General features: G+C 58.4%; 8 protein-coding genes across 8 annotated transcripts; 5 read left to right on the plus strand and 3 right to left on the minus strand.

Annotated features, from left to right (window-relative positions):
* Positions 1-82: 82 nt before the first annotated feature.
* Positions 83-1,322, plus strand: P884DRAFT_299325 (WD40-repeat-containing domain protein; the record flags this gene model as incomplete). The annotated part of the gene is made up of 3 exons (XM_069444680.1): positions 83-346; positions 419-870; positions 965-1,322. 3 exons carry the CDS (start codon positions 83-85, stop codon positions 1,320-1,322), a joined length of 1,074 nt encoding a protein of 357 aa, XP_069298251.1.
* A 597-nt stretch (positions 1,323-1,919) lies between these two features.
* On the minus strand, positions 1,920-2,753 carry P884DRAFT_198827 (uncharacterized protein; the record flags this gene model as incomplete). The annotated part of the gene is made up of 2 exons (XM_069438180.1): positions 1,920-2,462; positions 2,598-2,753. 2 exons carry the CDS (start codon positions 2,751-2,753, stop codon positions 1,920-1,922), a joined length of 699 nt encoding a protein of 232 aa, XP_069298252.1.
* P884DRAFT_132026 (uncharacterized protein) lies at positions 2,688-3,006 on the plus strand. Its single transcript, XM_069437211.1, has one exon. It carries the CDS (start codon positions 2,794-2,796, stop codon positions 2,968-2,970), a length of 177 nt encoding a protein of 58 aa, XP_069298253.1. The 5' UTR covers positions 2,688-2,793; the 3' UTR covers positions 2,971-3,006.
* Positions 3,007-5,165: 2,159 nt separating this feature from the next.
* Positions 5,166-6,851, plus strand: P884DRAFT_269332 (uncharacterized protein; the record flags this gene model as incomplete). The annotated part of the gene is made up of 2 exons (XM_069442266.1): positions 5,166-5,359; positions 5,426-6,851. 2 exons carry the CDS (start codon positions 5,166-5,168, stop codon positions 6,849-6,851), a joined length of 1,620 nt encoding a protein of 539 aa, XP_069298254.1.
* Positions 6,852-7,577: 726 nt separating this feature from the next.
* Positions 7,578-9,543, plus strand: P884DRAFT_258979 (endoplasmic reticulum vesicle transporter-domain-containing protein). The gene is made up of 3 exons (XM_069441298.1): positions 7,578-8,113; positions 8,265-8,852; positions 9,003-9,543. Exons 1-3 carry the CDS (start codon positions 8,029-8,031, stop codon positions 9,470-9,472), a joined length of 1,143 nt encoding a protein of 380 aa, XP_069298255.1. The 5' UTR covers positions 7,578-8,028; the 3' UTR covers positions 9,473-9,543.
* A 191-nt stretch (positions 9,544-9,734) lies between these two features.
* P884DRAFT_198693 (glutamine synthetase-like protein) lies at positions 9,735-12,477 on the minus strand (the record flags this gene model as incomplete). The annotated part of the gene is made up of 2 exons (XM_069438167.1): positions 9,735-11,240; positions 11,326-12,477. 2 exons carry the CDS (start codon positions 12,475-12,477, stop codon positions 9,735-9,737), a joined length of 2,658 nt encoding a protein of 885 aa, XP_069298256.1.
* A 1,820-nt stretch (positions 12,478-14,297) lies between these two features.
* Positions 14,298-15,942, plus strand: P884DRAFT_299330 (glycoside hydrolase family 76 protein; the record flags this gene model as incomplete). The annotated part of the gene is made up of 5 exons (XM_069444681.1): positions 14,298-14,376; positions 14,450-14,870; positions 14,937-14,995; positions 15,060-15,301; positions 15,379-15,942. 5 exons carry the CDS (start codon positions 14,298-14,300, stop codon positions 15,940-15,942), a joined length of 1,365 nt encoding a protein of 454 aa, XP_069298257.1.
* Positions 15,943-16,168: 226 nt separating this feature from the next.
* Positions 16,169-17,320, minus strand: P884DRAFT_242328 (uncharacterized protein). Its single transcript, XM_069440267.1, has 3 exons — positions 16,751-17,320; positions 16,310-16,595; positions 16,169-16,194 (listed from the first exon to the last, which is right to left on the minus strand). The coding sequence occupies exons 1-2, from the start codon at positions 17,273-17,275 to the stop codon at positions 16,512-16,514; spliced, it is 609 nt and encodes a 202-aa protein (XP_069298258.1). The 5' UTR covers positions 17,276-17,320; the 3' UTR covers positions 16,169-16,194; positions 16,310-16,511.
* Positions 17,321-18,033: the final 713 nt, after the last annotated feature.

Raw genomic sequence — 18,033 nt, forward strand, 5'->3', positions numbered from 1 at the left:
TGATCACGATTCCAGGAAACGAAACACTTGGACTTTGACCAATAGAAGCGAGAAGTCGACAGCCAGCCTCGCAACCGCGACCATGGCGGGCCTTTTCGGCACGCAGTCGTCGACGACGAGCAACACGCTCGGCGACCTCAAGCAGGACGTCGAGCTCGGGAGCCCGCCCGAGGACAGCATCACCGACCTCGCCTTCAACCCCAACCCGACCGACCCTAAGGATTTCTTGGCAGTCTCGAGCTGGGATAAGAAAGTGCGCGTCTACGAGATCATGAGCAATGGCCAGGGCCAAGGGAAGGCGCAGATGGAGCACGATGGCCCCGTCTTTGCGGTCGACTTCTTCAAGGTGCGTTTGACCTTGCCTTTTCTTCCCTCCTTTTCCGAGAGCGCAGTTGGCGTTCTGACAGAGTTTCAAAAGGACGGCCAAAAGGTCATCTCTGCCGGCGCCGACAAGCAGGCCAAGGTGCTGGACCTCGCTACCGGCCAGTCGGTGCAGGTTGCGCAGCACGACCAGCCCGTGCGCTGCGTGCGGTACTTTGAGGCCAACGGCACGCCAATGGCCGTGACGGGCTCGTGGGACAAGACGATCAAGTACTGGGACTTCCGGAGCGCGCAGCCCGCCGGGACCGTTACCTGCCAGGAGCGGGTCTACACGATGGACGTCCGGGACAATCTCCTGGTAATCGGGACGGCGGACCGCTATATCGACGTGATCAACCTGAAGGAGCCGGCCAAGTTCTACAAGACGCTCCAGAGCCCGCTCAAGTGGCAGACGCGGGTCGTCAGCTGCTTCACCGACTCGCAGGGCTTCGCCATCGGGAGCATCGAGGGCCGCTGCGCCATCCAGTACGTCGAAGACAAGGACTCCAGGTACGTAAAACCAAGGAAACCCATCTGATCTTTTTTATCCCCTCCCCGCTCCGTCACCAATACGCTAACCCTCTACCCTTTCTCCCTACTCCAGCCTCAACTTCTCCTTCAAATGCCACCGCGACCAGCCCCAGGGCAACGTGACCAACGTGTACGCGGTCAACGACATCTCGTTCCACCCCCAGTACGGCACCTTCAGCACGGCCGGTAGCGACGGCACGTTCCACTTCTGGGACAAGGACGCAAAGCACCGCCTCAAGGGGTACCCGTCGGTCGGCGGCAGCATCACGGCGACGACGTTCAACAAGACGGGCAACATCTTCGCCTACGCCATCAGCTACGACTGGTCCAAGGGATATCAGGGCAACACCAGCAACTACCCGACCAAGGTGATGCTGCACCCCGTGCTGCCGGATGAGTGCAAGCCCCGGCCGAGCGTCAAGAAGAGGTGAGATGTGATGGTGAGCAGCTGACGGGCGCGGTTCAAGGAAGGGAAGCGGCGGCGGCGAACAGTCATCGGCTGGGACGGTCCAAGTGCTCGGACTAGGGAGGTAGGCCGAGCCGTAAACTCGTCGCTCGTGTTGGGGTTACCAGGGAGATACCAAAAGAATGTCCCGATTGTAGTTCTAGTCTTGTTTGCGAACAGCCAGGTGGTCCTGGTCCATTTGGGGGTGACCCGGACAGGCACATATAGTCGTCGGTTATCACAGTGGTTGGTGGTGTGGGAAAGAGATCCCTCAGTTATTTTGATTAGGTAGGTAGCCAAATCAATCTGCGCTTCAAGCCCAATCCAAAGTGAGCTTCATCAGAAAAGCTAAAGAGAACAACAAGCCCGCTCGGTTGAGCAGCGGGCCGGTTTTCTGGAGGGAAGCAATTACAACCGGATATGATGTCGTGACGTCTTTCAGATCAAACCTCGTCCGATGGAGGCAATCATTTTCCGCCCAGCCCAACCACTGCCAGCAGTTACACACCTTCATTATATCATGGGGAACAAAACAATCCATCCCTGCCCTGGTTGGTTCCAAGACCACAGCTTATGAGGCCGATCAGAGAGCCGGCACGGGGCCGCCCTTCCCCCGACTACTACTGCTGCTACTACTCCCAAAGACGTCCTCCACCATGCCCTTCCACAGGTCGCGAATCATGCCGGCGCCCATCTCGTAGCTCTCCTTTTCGCTCTCCTCCCTCCCGAGGAGGTGCGCGAAGCCGAGCTCGACGCCGTCCACGCCCATGCCCTCGACCTCGGTCAGGGCCGAGGGGAGGACCTGCTCCGGGTTGGCGGCCACGACGAGGATCTCCGGGGGCGGCAGCGGCCCGTCGGCCGCCTCGGGCTGGCGGGGCGGGGGATTCCTGTTGTCCGGCAGCAGGGGCACGCGGATGTGGGCGTAGGGATCGTGGGCGGCGTCGGCGGCCTCGTGGAGCGCGAAGAGGTCGGGCAGGACGGCGCGGTCCATCGTGCCGAACGAGGGCGCCGCCGGCTTCGGGGCCGAGTGGTGGAACGTCTGCATGAAGGGGATCGTCCGGGGCGGGTGCTGCGGGAGGATGGGCCGGTGGGGGGTGGTTGTGGACGTGGCGGTCGAATGTCGACGCTGGCGAAGAACAAGCATGCCATGTCAGTCTCGTGTCATTGCTGCAGCGTACCATAGGGAGGTAGGTATGTGTGTCTTTGTCTTCGTGACAATACACACGCAATGGGGGGCGGTGCATCGGGCGTTGATGCGTACCTCGGACGGCTCGTCAACAGCAGGTTTTGTTTTCCTGCCGGCGCCAGAGGCTACCCTGGGAGCATTGTTGAGGAGATGGCTCGGCCTGGCGGCGGCGGGTGTTGTGCTGAAGGAGCGTGCGAGTTTGGAGATGGGAGTGGTAAGTCGTGATGACATCGCGATGTATGAACCGGAAGGGATCAATCTCCAATAGGTGATGGCGGGATGGATTTGCTTTGATGGATTGCGATACAGGTCTTTAGGATACTCGGGTGCACAACTAGGCACGGTCGGACGACTAATGCGATGGCTTTCTTTCTGTTGGCAGACGGAGGGGAACAGAGGAGCTGTAAAACAGCTGACTCAGTTGGGGGAGGGGGGGGAGCAGGTATAAGTGATGGGACACGCGGACCTTCTCCGATCGAGCAAGCTGGGAAAGTGCAGGTATAGTACTATTACACTGTAGTTAATCCGTATTGGCTCCCACCCGGATCAGCGTGCCTGGCAGTCCCTCGATCCACCCCTCACTCACTCCCTGGTACCGCAGGGAACGGGTGGACCGCTTCAATTTGGAATCGACAGTCTGAGTGTGGTTGCGCAACACGGTTTGGAGAAAACCGCCTGACGTTTCTTGCTGCAGAGGAGGTTTTCGGTATATTTCGGGTAGTTTCATGCTGCACTGAGCCGACGCTCGGGTTGATCCGTTTCTTGACCATGACAAATGCCCATCATCTCAATTCCCCCCCACCAGATGCAATGCTAACAATGAACTCGACGACATATCTCATGTTCGAGTCGGTGACTCGAAGCCTCTTCCCACACCAGTTCCGTCTCACAAGCGTGACGGCCGGTTTCGCTCGTTCGTTGCCCGTTGTCCCCCTTGTCGTTTCAATCTCGACAATCCCAACGGATCGGGCTGTCAATGGCCTGGCCCCGGTCAATTGCGCGCCGCTGACTGGCCTAGACTGGCTCAAATCCACTTTGTTGAGGGAGCTTGGGCCACCCCAGCTACCGTCTGCATGGAGGCGGTCAACCTTAACATCAGCAGTTACGGCCCTATTAGGTTTAGCGCTGGTCCCAGGCGTCGTCAACAAATCTCGGGCCCCGGCAACGGGGTCCGGGGCATGGCTCTTGGAGATCCAGGCTTTGGGGTTGAGTCACCTGACGCCACTCCAATGGAGCCCGAGTACGGGGTAGTTTCTGTGGGAGAAGCGTTCCCCAGGTTTCTCGAGTTCACGTTCTGTGCCTTTCGATGTCCCTCAACATGCGTCGAATAACTGACTGGGTCTTTAGTGTCCCATCTTCGTAAAACAATTCTACGCCAACATCAACTATGGCTGCAATCTTAATGACTAAGGCATCTAGGATTGTTATCTATCCAGAGATGAGAGAAGACTTTCTGTTAAAGCTCCAGGCAAAGAGCAACGTGTTCTTTCACAGGGTAAGGGTTGATCCCGGAGCGCACTCTTCCTCGGCCTCCGTGATCCACATTCTTTCGGTAAAGAGTGGGCTCTGAGGCGGCTTTCCCGATCAGCGACCATCTCCTCGTGCCGAGACCGCAGAGCCGCAGACTTCCTCGGGCAATCAGCTGCAAACCGGAACGATGGATGTGAAAGCATATGCTCAGTACCGTACGCGGGGCCCCACGTTCCATATGGTCTCGGGCTGTGAGTCATTCACGTGCTCGGGAAAGAACTGGAATGTCCAACTCAGAGGGGAGAAAAAAGTGTTGATCTCCAAAGGAGTTCTTGTTGTGAGGGTGTGTGAAGCATGTCTCCAGTTTCAACCAAGACGCAGTGTTCTGTATAGGAGGCGTGTCTTTGACATAGCTACGTTGAGCATGTTTCAGTCAACACATAGGGAATAATCTGTACTCCATACCCAATCCCTTTTTGCAGAATCGACGCAAGCAGTGACTAGGTGCCTGCGTGAAAGGGACTGTTTACAAACAAATATGATAACGGCCTTTTGCACCTGGTTATAAACTGTTTAGTATAAGAATGCGGCCTACGCTGCAGAAGGAGGTGCTTCCCCCTGACGTAAGCTCGATAGGGTCCTTCCCGAGTTGGTGTTTAGCCCGTTTATGTAGATGGGAAGGTACCTAGATTACCTACCGCATCAGCTTGCGGACACTGCAGTGCAGATTACATCTAGCTAGGTAACATGGGTTCTGGGAATCTAATGTGCAAGATACGTTCCATGATTACCAATTCCTGCTGGGCGGACAATGAGAGTGATAATGCACGCTGGGACTCGTGTCAACCCTTCTTTCTTACCTCATTAGTACGTTCCTCGTTGTGCCTTCCTAGACATCGTTGGCAGGTGGTCCCCCCCTCGTTGCGCATTGGTATCTCCTTCCCGCCATCACTGGACCTCACTTCAGATCGCGGAGCTGAGTTGACACCCTGACCAAACGATTCGCCGCCGAGCAACGAGGGGCGATGAGAGACCCGCGTGTCAATGGCGCCGTTATCTCCTCAACTCGGGTGCCCTCGACTATTGTCGACGAGGACATGACCAGGCTGCGTCGGCCAATTGCGTAACTGCGCCCTTACGACCGACAGAATATCATACTCGAGTATCTTCAGGATGAGCGGCTGCGGCACTCCCGACGAGCCTATTCGCATTGGCGAAGTCAACCATGGCGGCAACATTGACAGCTTTCCATGCCTCGTGCTGAGCGGAAGCCCGAGACAGCGCGGTCTGATGTACGGACACTTGCTACGCGACAAGATCAAGGCCAACGTCGCCCGGCACCTCGGCCACCCTTTTTTCCCGTCCTGGTGAGTCAGGTACCGGTCTGAAGGAAAAGGATCGCCCAAGTCTGATATGCTCATTGGCGTGACCAGGGAGGTCTGTCTGTACCTGATCCAGAGGTTCTACATTCCGGGCATGAGGAAGTACTGGCCGAGCGGACTGGAGGAATTGGAAGGTATGGCGCAGGGTAGCGGCGTTTACGTGGAGCATCTAATGCTTCTGAATGTGCGGGACGACCTCACCGTCGGCAGGCGTCTTCTGGCCGATGGCCTGGGTGAAAGCACCAGCGCCTTCTTTTCCCAACTGGCGACAGCCGATTACGTCCCGTTGCTGGCTCACTCATGGACCTCGAGCAAGTACAAGCACGACCAAAGCCTTATAGTATGCCTCGAGATCCAGTTCACTGACGACGAGGAGCTTCCTAATATCTTCATGGTGACGGAAGCAGGCATGGTCAGCGGCTGCGGCATCAACGCCCACGGCGTGGCGGTGGTAGGCAACCGCTTGATCTCATCTGATGACTGCATGCCCAGTCGCAACCCTGCCTTTCCCGTGGCTTGCCTTGATCGTCTGATCCTCGAGAGGGCCGGCGACAAAATCGACCCGTGCGAGTTGCAGGATGTCGTCTTCGACGCCATCGACCGCTATGCCTCGAGACACTTGCTCATCGCGAGCAACCGGGGGCATGCCCTTTCCATCGAGCTCGGCGTGGAGCTAGGCTATATCTACCGCGGCAAGCCCGGCAGTAACGCCAAGATACACACAAACCACTTCCAGTCGTTTGAGGCGTTCCTGGGTCGCCGGGAAACATGGGATGCATCCAGAGGAGGGAGCAGCCAGTTCAGACTCGCCCGTCTCACCGACCTCATCGATAACCACGGCAGAGCTCGCTTGTCGATGCAACAGATCGTCGACACATTCTCGGACCATGATGGCAGCCCAGAGAGCATCTGCCAGCACAGGGAGGACAACCGGGATAACATGACGATAGGGTTCGTCATGTTTGACACGAACAGGCTCGTCATCTCAGTGTGCAAGGGTCCGCCGTGCCTGGGCGCCTTGATGCACTTCACTTTTCAGAGGGGGGGAGACGGCGGCTCGGCAGAAGATGAGGGAATGGGCGACGCAGGGAACCAGTCTGAGGATGCGACCGGCCAGAAGAGGGATGCAGCGACCCAGACGGGAGAGACAATCGCCCATGCGAAGGGCATGAATCTGGACACGAGCCCGGGGATCGAGCCCGCTCCGGACAACGACAGTCCCGCGGCGTTTCTGGGCAGCGACCTGTCCCAACCGTCGTCAGTGCCGGACGACTCTAAGAGTGAGACACGGTCGAGCTCGCAGCATCGGGAGACGTCAGCTACCAAGCGAAAGAACTCCTCATCGTCCTCTGTTTCTCCGGCAAATACCGTCGAGAAAGAAACGTCTGCCGCGACAGAGAACCAGGAGATGGTGGACTGCAGAGGTGCGAGAAAAAGGATCAGGACTCAGCTTGGGGATCCGGTCGAGGGCGCATAGAAGAAGCGCGATTAACGCATGACTGGGCAAATTGCTAACACGGTTCTCTGTATTTTGAGAAAACGGCCCGCCGGTAGGATGCACGCCAACTTCGCAGGTGGCGACGTCAAGGGAGGGCCGACACAGTTCACTTCTTGCGGAGGTGGATAATATTACTTGGTATCCCAAGGAAGGTAGAAATAAGAATGTTCAAGGCTATTTCTGCCTTCCAGATTCAACTTTGGAGCTGGGCGGACGATTATTGGAGACGGATCTTACACGCAGAAGGTACCTGGTGACTACGATGATTCTTGTCGCTTGAATCACCATGAACTTTGTACTATATACCAGCACCGAGACATCGACAGCGCAAGACGCTAGTCATGAAGCCGACCTTCAAGGAGCTGGTGCCAAGAACTGATGCACACGACCCTTGTTGCTATCCCGCTCAGCCCACCTTAGCTCTCGTCCAATGGGGGTCCCTGTCACTGAACCGGAAACTCTTGGCGAAGAGCAGTGAGACTTGGAATTGAAAAGAAAGTGAAGAAAGGGATGGAGAAAGGTGGATAATATAAATGCTCCAAAAAGAGCAGCTGCAAATGAAAATGATAAAGTGTCTCCCATGAGGAATATTCCAGGTTGTAGTGCAGTACAAGACACCAAGGGCACAGTGCGTACCTAACTTGTAACTATGTAGTGTACCAGAACGACTGCACAACAAGGAGGTAGCCGTTTCCGAATCCGGTGTGGAGGGGGCCCGGTGGGCTGTACCCGAGCAGGGGTTCTGTAACAGCAGCCGCGCCGCAGGCCGGGATTCTTTTTGTGGTCAAGCTGTCCTCAAGCGTTGTGATGCGCCAGCGTTGGTGCTGACGAACATCGATCAATTCAATTGCTTGCGCCTGCTGCGCGCACCTTTGAAAGCGACGATGCACGCGTGAATTGGTTCTCGAAGCAAGCCCTTGACGATCATCGAGCGAGAGAGAGAGAGAGAGAGAAAGAGAGAGAGACGCGAAACCGCCCGCCTGCCCACCGAGGGCTTCTGGCCCCCAAGGCCTCCTCCTCCAGGCATTTATTTGACCAAGGACAACTGAGCAGAACCAATACGCCCGACAATAGAGCAACAACCGCCCACGAAGAAGAACCAGAAAGCTAGAAAGTGCAGCAAGTGACCGTTCAGGTCACACGAAACGTTGCAACCATGAACGGCTACGACGAGAAGCACCACCTCGACGAGGACGCCTTCGGCCCAAAAGGCAGCATCGTCAAGGCCTTTGACGCATTCCGTACGGGCTCACTCCCACTCCCCCTCCCCCTCACCCGTCCCCTCTCTCTACATTTCTTGCACCAACCCGCGTCCCTTTTTCTTCCTCCCGTCATTTCGGTCATTTCCTCCGGGCCGACGCTGACCCCTCGATCCTCGTCTCCAACAAACAGCAAAGGCAAAACCGCAGTACGTCCAGCACACGTCGGCGGGCGGCAAGTGGACCGTGGCCATGGCGTTCATCTCGCTGATCCTGTTCTGGTCGGAGCTGGCGCGCTGGTGGCGCGGCGCCGAGGAGCACACCTTCGCCGTCGAGAAGGGTGTGTCGCACATCCTGCCCATCAACCTCGACGTGGTGGTGCGCATGCGCTGCGCCGACCTGCACGTCAACGTCCAGGACGCCGCCGGCGACCGCATCCTGGCCGCCAGCGCCCTGCACCGCGACCCGACCCTGTGGGCGCACTGGGTCGACGGCAAGGGCGTCCACCGCCTCGGCCGCGACGCCCAGGGCCGCGTCATCACCGGCGAGGGGTACACGGGCGCCGACCATGACGAGGGCTTCGGCGAGGAGCACGTCCACGACATCGTCGCCCTCGGCCGGAAGAGGGCCAAATGGAGCCGCACCCCGCGCCTCTGGGGGGCCGAGGCCGACAGCTGCCGCATCTACGGGAGCCTGGAGCTCAACAAGGTCCAGGGCGACTTCCACATCACCGCCCGGGGGCACGGATACATGGAGTTTGGCGAGCACTTGGATCACAATGGTACGCCCCCCTCCTCCTCTCCTCTCCTCCTCCTCCTTCTCTCTCTATATAGAGAGGTTCTTTATTATCCCTCTTCCCCCCTTTTTTTTTTTCCTTCTATACTTGCTTCTCAAAAGGATCTGTAAGCTGAGTACGGCGCATACACAACAGCCTTCAATTTCTCCCACATCATCTCGGAGCTCTCCTTCGGGCCCTTCCTGCCCTCGCTCGTCAACCCGCTCGACCGCACCGTCAACACGGCGCCGGCCCACTTTTACAAGTTCCAGTACTTCCTGTCCGTGGTGCCCACCACCTACAGCGTCGGCCACCCGGAGGAGCGCGGCTCCCGCTCCGTCCTGACAAACCAGTACGCCGTCACGGAGCAGAGCAAAGCCGTCCCCGAGAACACGGTGCCCGGCATCTTTGTCAAGTACGACATCGAGCCCATCCTGCTCAACATTGTCGAGACGCGGGACAGCTTCTTCGTCTTCCTCATCAAGGTCATCAACGTGGTCAGCGGCGTGCTGGTGACGGGCCATTGGGGGTACCGCTTGACCGACTGGGCGAGGGAGGTCCTGGGCCGGCGTCGGAGAGGGCATAGCGACGGCGTATTGGGAAAGACGGCTCATCTTGAAGAGTAGGCCGGTTGTTTTTTTTTTTTTTTCCCTAGATATAGACCATATATATATATGAGTGCCTTTTTTTTCGGGAGGGTGAAGGGTAGGGGGAGGGGCGTTTGATCATCCATTGTCTTTTTTTTGAGCTCTAGTTTTATACGGGGGGCGAACTGCATTGGGGCTAATATCGGCGCAATGTTCACGACATATACCCACACACACACACACACTCTCTCTCTCTCTCTCTCTCGACTCTTTAGAAGTGTGTTCCCCGTCCTGATGCCGCTTAATACCGGTCCATCAACCACTGCCTCCGCTCCTCGTCGCCCATCTTGCCCAAAATCTCCAGCTCGAGCGACTTGACAGCCACATACCTGTCGACGAGCTCCGCTCCCATGAGCTCGACGAGCTCTCGGTCCTCCTTGAGCGCCCCGAGCGCCTCCCCGAGATTGGCGGGCAGCATCTGGGTCACGCCCAGCTCCTTCCGGTCGTTGGCCGTCAGCTTGGACGGGTCGATCTCGCAGTCCCCCCACACGAGCGGCTCGCGGTCGGCGACCCCCCGGACGCCGGCGAACAGGACGGCCGCGACGGCCAGGTACGGGTTGGCCAGGCCGTCCATCCACTTGAGTTCCCAGTGGGAAGCCGCTATCTTGCGCAGGGCCGTCTCGCGGTTCTGCGTGCCCCACGTCACCCACCGCCCGCCCGACCAGCCACCGTCGGTCGCGCGCTCGTAGCTGGCCGGGTTGGCGTACGTGAAGGCGGCGATGCCGCGCAGGTGCCGGAGGATGCCGGCGTACAGCGGCTGGTAGACGTCGGGGCGGTCGCCGGCGGCCGAGGACAGCGACATGTGCATGTGCGAGGCGGTGCCGGGCTCGTGCGCGAAGGGCTTCGGGTGGAGCGTCAGCTTGTACCCGGCGGCGGTGGCGAGGGCCGACATGACGTCCCGCGCGTGGAGGAGCGTGTCGGCGGCCTCGACGGGCGGGTAGGGCGGCAGGACGAGCTCGAACTGGCCGGTGGCGCTCTCGGCGTGGAGCTGCTCGGCGTGGATGCCCATCTCGTCGAGGGTGGCGACCATGTCGCGGAGGAGGGCGGCGATCTTGGGGTCGGCGAAGTAGCGGCTGACCGACCAGGCGTGGCCGTCGGTGGGGATGGCCGAATAGCGGGCCGTCGTGGCGTCTCCCGGCTCGTCGAGCCGGACGCGCTCGACCAGGAGGAACTCGATCTCGAAGCCGATGAGGAAGGAGAGGTCGTTCTCCGCCCCGAACGCGACGGCCCGCTGGAGAACCGAGCGGGGGCAGATGGGGACCGTCGCGCCCGACTGATCGCGGAACTCGCCGTTCATGCTGATGTGTCCTTCGACGGGCCCCTTTCTGAGGGACGAGAAGTCGGGATGCAGCCGGTACTCGCCGGTGGGGTACGTGCCCGGCACCAAGCGATCGTTCCCGGTCAGGGAGAAGGCGGCCGTCGTGATGCCGATGTCGGTCGGCTTGCCCTCGTCGAGGAGCGAGGCGAACTTTCTGAACGGGATCATGCGCATCCGCTGCGTCCCGGTGAAATCGTTCCAGCAGATCCTGACAAAGTCGGGCGCGGACTGGTTCTTCAGGAAGGCTCGGAAGGTGTCGGCGTCGCTCTGGTAGGCGGTCTGCGAGAGGGCTGTCCCATCTTCCTCCAGCTCGGAGAAGTCAAGTTCGAGATGGTACAGCTTGTTGGCGTTCTTGAAGAGGACGTCCCTGACGAGATCGATAGCGGCTCTCCAGCCCACGTGGCCTCTGCGGACGTAGTCGCACAGGACCTATTGATATATATGGGCCGTCAACGATGGGATCTCTTTCGGGGCAAGCGAGACGAAAAAAAAAAAAAGCACGAGAGTACCTTACCGTTTCGAACACCTCCCGCATCTGTAAGATGGCGAGCAGGTACGTCTCGGGGAACCAGTGCCCGTCCGTGCTCCAGAGGATCTTGGACCACGGGCACAGCTCCAGGATCTCGCGCAGGATCCGCTCCTGGCCGTCCTGGCTTACAGACGGAAACACCTCGCCGATATCAGCGTAGACGTTGTCGTATACCGACGCCAAGTAGCCGGTCTCGCGGGTGAATGGGTAACCGGCGTGAAGGAGCACGATGGGGACGGTCGGGTACTGCCGGATGAACTCCTGGAGATGCGAGGGCGAGGCCTTCGCCAGGGCGAGGTCGCTGTCTCCCAGGCCGGTATGAAACTGGATCGGCTTCTTCCTCCTGGAGGGACTGTCCCGGATCAGCTGGGCGGTGCGGTGCACCACGAGGTCGTTCAGGCTTTTGGTCCGCAGCTTTACAAAGTTTTGGCGGGCGTGGACGTCGGCGACGAGGCTCTTGAAGTCGCCAGCCGCGCGTGACTCGAGAAGCGAGATGGGCTCGGTCGCGACGTCGAGTCCGGTGCGGTAGCAGACGACCGACTTGAAGCCAGCGACGTCGGGGTCATCGAGAGCGGTCCGGATGTACGTGTCAAACTCTCGGATCCATCCGTCGAAGGCGCCCTCTAGTGACGCATCCTGGGTTCCTTGGGCGGATCTCTCGCTGCCGATCCGGCGGATGATGTCGGCGGCGATCTTCTCGATGCGCACGATGCGCTTGCACCTGCTCCGCGTGTAGTCGTCGTGCCACGGGTAGGCGTTCGCGTCGTCCTCGCCGTCCAGGCCGTCGTCGATCAGGATGGTCTCGATGCCGAACAGGCAGTCGGCAGTCCAGTCCTCGGGGCACTCGAGCCGCTTCTCCTCGATGGCGGCCACGACGGCCTCCCAGGTGTAGCCGCAGCGCAGGACGGAGGCCAGCTGGCGGACGGCGCGGAGATGGGGTAGCGTGGTGGTGGTCGAGTCGATGGCATCGCCGTTCGCTTCCGTAGTGATGGCCAGCAGCGGGTGCTTGTTGAGAGCTTCGGGCTTGAGCAGCGGGTGCGCGTGATGATCGATGATGGGCGTGCTGCGGATGGCGCGGGCGACGGCGTCGACCTGGGACGGCGTCGCCGTTGCGCGCATGCCAGCCCACGACACCATGCTGCTGCTCAGCTGCTGCTCAGCTGCTGCCAGAAGACGACGGCCCCTAGTAACCTTACTTTCGCAGTGTTATGTAGTCGGCGCTGACCGGCCTCCTACACTTCTGCGTATGTGCGGGGCTCCGATGCAAGAACGTCATCATGCTCTCTCTTAAATAAATGGGCTGCGCAGATCAACAAGAGGGGTCGGGCCCATTGCCTTCTCTGTCGTCCGATCGCCAGCATGGCCAAAGAAGCAATCGAAGTCGCCAAGACGCCATGATGCCCGAATGACGGCCCAACGCGGAACTTTCAGCTCATCAACAATGTCAGAATAGTGTTCCGCAGGGTATGTACGGATGTAATCCGTACGTTATGTGCGGAATACTACAAGTACACCGTAGCATGTAATTTACGTAATGTACGTACATTACTACTCCCGAAAACTCTCCGCCAGGACGTTTCAAGCTCGTCAACAATCGCTTTTGGGGCTCCCTGACTTGTGAATTTGCTTATTGATTCAGAAGAATCACCCTCACGGCGATACATCTCTCTAGGTGGTCAATTCATGGGCCTATTTCATGACAACAGCAGTACTTCGTCGGGAGCTAGCCGGTGCCACACAGAAACCCAAAAAGCCAACGCATAAAATGGTGGCATTGCATGACTTGCATCTGCAACGACACTAATAAGAAGCAGGTCCACGCGCATTGAAGTGCACGGCATCGATTGCCATGACAAGCCGGACATACGCACGGAGGACACCAGCAATCAAGTGCTTCAACTTTATAGTTATACGGCGCTTCCTATGCCCAGTCTCAATGGGCAGGCCTGATATGTCCCATACCTGCAGGGCTGTGAATTGACTGCAGCTACGGAGATGATTGATGCTGCGTGATACCAAGGAGTACGGAGTACTGCAGTAAGTGAATAACTATATGCTGGCCAGCTGCGCCGCTGGTTTCGTTACGTCCCGTCGCATGGCTATCCGACCGCCTTGGCAATGCTTATTTACCGCCAAGAGGCACCAGACCAAGTCACGATTCGTCCATCCCTGTGGAGTCTGGCTTCACCTGAGCCCTGGGGTCGCAAAACAAGCTCCAGCGCCCAGGAAAGCCAAGGATGATCTTCGCGTACTGCGATAGCGTTAGAGGGATGGAGGGGCATCACGTCATCCGCCACTTCCTGGGTGGACAATAAGGTACCTTTTCGACTCTTTCGGCGTTTATCATGCGCAAAAAGGGACAATGGTGGCGGCGGTTCTTCAGAAGAGCGAGCGGGTGGGAACGGGCAATCCGGAAATTCGAATCGGGAAGAATGTGGAAGGAAGGGCTTCCGAGGTCCCGACAGGGATCAGCCAGACCATGGACCAACTGCAACGCGTTTCCGTGCACATCCTCCGTGAAAATGCCCATTTCCCAGTATGCGAGCAGGCCCTGAAATGTTTTAGGATGACCCACTCGAACCGATATTCTGTTAGATGCTTCCCTTTAGCGCCCGCGTGTGGCTATCGTTGCTTGCGTACCCCCCTCCCCCCCCAAAACCGGGGACACGTCTGTGAACCCGGGAGAGGAAGTTGCGCCAGGGGCACACAGCCCACAGCCCACGCTAACATACTGATCGACTGGGGAACACAGCACCCGTCGTTCCAAGTTTTCCTTTCTTTCTCCTGGGCCAAGACGCGCCGCAGACCCCTCTTCCTGGCACTGCAAGTTTGTGAGACGGGGTCGTCGTCTGCGCAGCCAAAGACCTGCCCTTGCTCTCGTTGTTTCGCGCCTTGCGCCTCCGACCTTAGTCACTCGCTTGATTATTTCAAAATCGAAAAATAAAAAAAAGTTGAAGATGGTCTGGAAACGGTTCGCGGCCGCCGCCCTTGCTGGGGCCGGCGTCGCAAGCGCCGCCTACAGCATTGCGACAACCGGTGAGTTACCTAGTAGTTTACTGCCGACCCTTCACCAATCTCCTGCCCAAGACTGACGAGAGCGACGCAATAGCCGACATCAAGAAGACCGCCGCGGACGTCGCTTGGGATCTTTTGCAGTACTATCACGGAAACGAGTCAGGGCAGACGCCCGGAATCCTGCCCGGTCCTCCGCCGAATGGTGATTACTACTGGTGGGAGGCCGGTGCCATGTGGGGGACCTTCATCGATTATTGGAAGTTGACGGGCGACTCGACCTACAACGACCTGGTCACCCAAGCGATGCTTTTTCAGGTCGGCCCAGATCGGGACTATAGGCCGCCCAACTACACGGCCTCGCTTGGCAATGACGACCAGGCATTCTGGGGCATGTCGGCCATGACTGCCGCCGAGAACAACTTTCCCAATCCGCCGGCCGACCAGCCGCAGTGGCTCGCTCTCGCCCAGGCCGTCTTCAACACCCAGGCCTCCCCCGAAGAGCACGACGATACTTGGTACGGGTCCCCTTTCCGTTTTGTCCAGCTCCAGGCCTTCTGAAGACCCGGACTAATCGAGAACAGCAACGGCGGGTTGCGGTGGCAGATCTACCTCTCCAACAACGGATACGATTACAAGAACAGTAAGAGACAACCCCCTCACATGGACGCTGCCGGGTTGTTTCAGTCCGCGCTGACAGCAACCAGGCATTGCCAACGGCTGTTTCTTTAACCTGGGCGCACGCCTAGCGCGTTACACCGGCAACAAAACATACGCCGAATGGGCCGAGAAAACATGGGACTGGGTGAGGGGCGTCGGTTACATGGACGACAAGTACAACATCTACGACGGAGGGCATGTGCAGCACAATTGCACCGACATCAACCGTGCCCAGTTCTCGTACAACAACGCGGTCTACCTCCTCGGCGCGGCGTTCATGTACAATTATGTAAGTTCCTGTCTGTTCCTCCCCGCACAACCGCGGCCGGCCCTCGCATGCGGCTGCTAACGGGTGCCGGCCCACAGACCAACGGTAGCGACAAGTGGAGAGAGGCCATCGAGGGCCTGGCCGACGCCACCATCAAGACGTTCTTCCCCGACGGGGTGGCGTACGAGATCGCATGCGAGCAGGGCATGACATGCACGGCCGACATGCTCAGCTTCAAGGGGTACCTGCACCGCTGGTTGGCTACGGCCACGCAGGTCGCGCCCATCCTGTCCGAGAAGATCCTCCCGGTCCTCAAGACGTCGACCGAGGCCGCCGTGAGCACCTGCACGGGCGAGGCCAACGGCCGCACGTGTGGCTTCCAGTGGAGCAAGCGCCAGTACGACGGCAGCCACGGCGCCGGCCAGCAGATGAACGTCCTCGCCGCCGTGTCGTCGCTGCTGATCGACCAGAGCCCGCCGCCCTATACGAACATGACGGGCGGCACCAGCAAGGGCGATCCCCTGGCCGGGACGAACTCGCGCAGCACGCTGAACGAGCCGCGCCCGATCACGGGCGGAGACAGAGCCGGTGCCGGCATTCTTACCATTCTCCTCATAGCTGCGGGAGTCGGCACGTTTGGGTGGATGAGCACCGGGGTTTGATTTGGATTGGCTATGTATGTAAAAGGTACACTACGCGACGGCTAAGTTGGAGAGTGGCTGGCATGTGGTGGGCAGGATCGATTTGGAGGGCGTTCCGTTCTTTGTCTGTCGTTGCTTTTCATCTGTTCTTCCTGGGTTTCTGGTGTTTGGGTTGGCTACGTGACATGGATATATCCACCTAGTACTTCGGAGTACGTACTTGAGTCAAGCTAGTTAGTTACTTCTTCCAGCTGGCTTTGTTTGGCTTTTCGGCTGTTTTGTTTTCTTCGATTAGCTGCTGACGCGTTCGTCATCGGCCGAGAACCGAGCCCTTGCTGGTTTTGGGTTAAGAACGAAGAACGGAGAGGCGAATGGAGCACGAACCTACACTATTCCTTCTGAAAAAGAGAGGGAGGGTCTCGTCAGACCCGGGATGGGCTGGTACGTAAGACGAAAGCTCTTCATTTCAAGGGTCACGGCGAGTTGGTTTCTCTCTCTAGAGGAGCTCTTTTCGAGTGTATGCGAAGCCATGCGGGAACATGACGATCTTCCGCCGTCCCGAAGCCGATGTCCTTCGCAAGAGCTCCACGTCATGGCCAAACGGCACGGATAGCTTTGATGACCTTGCACTCGCCCTTGTGACCGTCCTCGTTCCATCCCTTAATTTGGCATTCCTACGTTGCCGGGAGTCGTTAAGTCACCCCGTCGTTCCTCAATTCTCACTTTTCCCCTTTACCCCTTCTTTGATCCGATCTTTTTTTTTTGGGGGGGGGGGGGGGGGGGGGGGGGGGAAAAAAAAAAAAAAAAAAAAAAAAAAAAAAGAACTCACCTTAGAACAATACTCCATCTCCCCGCATCCAGTACACCTCATCAACCCGGCCTTTCCTTCCTCCGCTTCCGCGCCCTTCCTCGTCGTCCTCCCGCAGCTCTCGCACCCCCTGGTCCGCCTGCCTCCTCCTCCTCCTCCTCCTCCTCCTCCTCCCCCGACCTCTGCACCGTCTCCGCCGCCGCCCTCGTTCCCATTCCCATCCCTCGCCCGCAGCGAGGCGCCCACGCGCGTCAGGACCGACAACCCGGCCGGGACGACGCGCACGCCGGCCTCGTCGGCGCGCGAGAGGGTCACGAAGCCGGCGCCGCTGCTCCCGCCGCTGCTGTCGCGGGGCGGGGTCCGCCGGGCGCCGGGCAGGACCAGGGTCGCGCCCTTCTTGTAGCCGAGGCGGGCGAGGTCGAGGGCGTCGGGGTCGGGGTCGGCGGTCGCGACGCCGGGGGGTGCGCCGCTGCGCGAGTCGAACACGACGGCGAAGCGGGTCCCCGCCGCGTCGGTGCACACCAGCGTCGGCTTGGTCAGCGTCATGTTGCTGGCGATCTCGGCCAGCAGGTAGTAGGCGGCCCCGGCTTCCTTCTCCTTCTCCCCCGACACTGACACCGACACTGACACTGCTACCTCCTCCTCATCCGCCTCGTGCTCTCCTGGAGACGGGGACGGGGCGGGGGTGGGCGCTGTGGTGAAGGGGAGGGAGGTGAAAAGGGGGAAGGTGGTCTGGGATGTGAAGTCGGGGAGGGGCATCGTGTTGGGGGCGCTGGGTGAATGTGCTATATATATAATTATAATTAATTATAATGGGATCGGTAGGTAGATGGTTTGTGGTGATGTTTCAAGATGATTGTGATTAGTGTGAGTGGGAAGGCGTCGAGGCGCGGATGGTGGGCGCGGATGGTGAGCGCGGACGGATGAATCCCACGTTAACTCGGTAGGGACACTCCAGATACGGGTAGGACAAAGGAACCTGCATGAACAAACGACAAACGTATGTGTGCTTGTACGGATTAACTACAAGTATGCGAAGATGAGACGCGGGGTTTGGCTGGTGACAGACCGAACTCCACCGCATTCTTGGCAAACGAGTGAACGTTTTTGAAAGGGACCCCCCCCCCCTGCCTGCTGGGTACGGTACCACGTACGGGAAGAAGAGGACGGCTGAGGAGATCGGAGGTTTACCTAGCTAATGTACATCTTTTATTATTATTATTATTATTATTATTATTATTATTATTATTATTATTATTATTATTATTATTATTATTATTATTATTATTATTATTATTATTATT

The sequence above is a fragment of the Thermothelomyces heterothallicus genome, assembly GCF_042370625.1.
Source record: "Thermothelomyces heterothallicus CBS 202.75 unplaced genomic scaffold P884_scaffold_9, whole genome shotgun sequence".
Taxonomy (NCBI): Eukaryota; Fungi; Ascomycota; class Sordariomycetes; order Sordariales; family Chaetomiaceae; genus Thermothelomyces; species Thermothelomyces heterothallicus.

Excerpts from the sequence above, each read along its gene's own strand:
- P884DRAFT_132026 (XM_069437211.1), top strand. The coding sequence starts at position 2,794 with ATGGCGGGATGGATTTGCTTTGATGGATTGCGATACAGGTCTTTAGGA.
- P884DRAFT_258979 (XM_069441298.1), top strand. The coding sequence starts at position 8,029 with ATGAACGGCTACGACGAGAAGCACCACCTCGACGAGGACGCCTTCGGC. Across the intron at positions 8,114-8,264 it reads CAAGGCCTTTGACGCATTCC|CAAAGGCAAAACCGCAGTAC; the intron begins GTACGGGCTCAC and ends TCCAACAAACAG. Across the intron at positions 8,853-9,002 it reads CGAGCACTTGGATCACAATG|CCTTCAATTTCTCCCACATC; the intron begins GTACGCCCCCCT and ends CATACACAACAG.
- P884DRAFT_242328 (XM_069440267.1), bottom strand. The coding sequence starts at position 17,275 with ATGACGCTGACCAAGCCGACGCTGGTGTGCACCGACGCGGCGGGGACC. Across the intron at positions 16,596-16,750 it reads AGATGGAGTATTGTTCTAAG|GAATGCCAAATTAAGGGATG; the intron begins GTGAGTTCTTTT and ends CCGGCAACGTAG.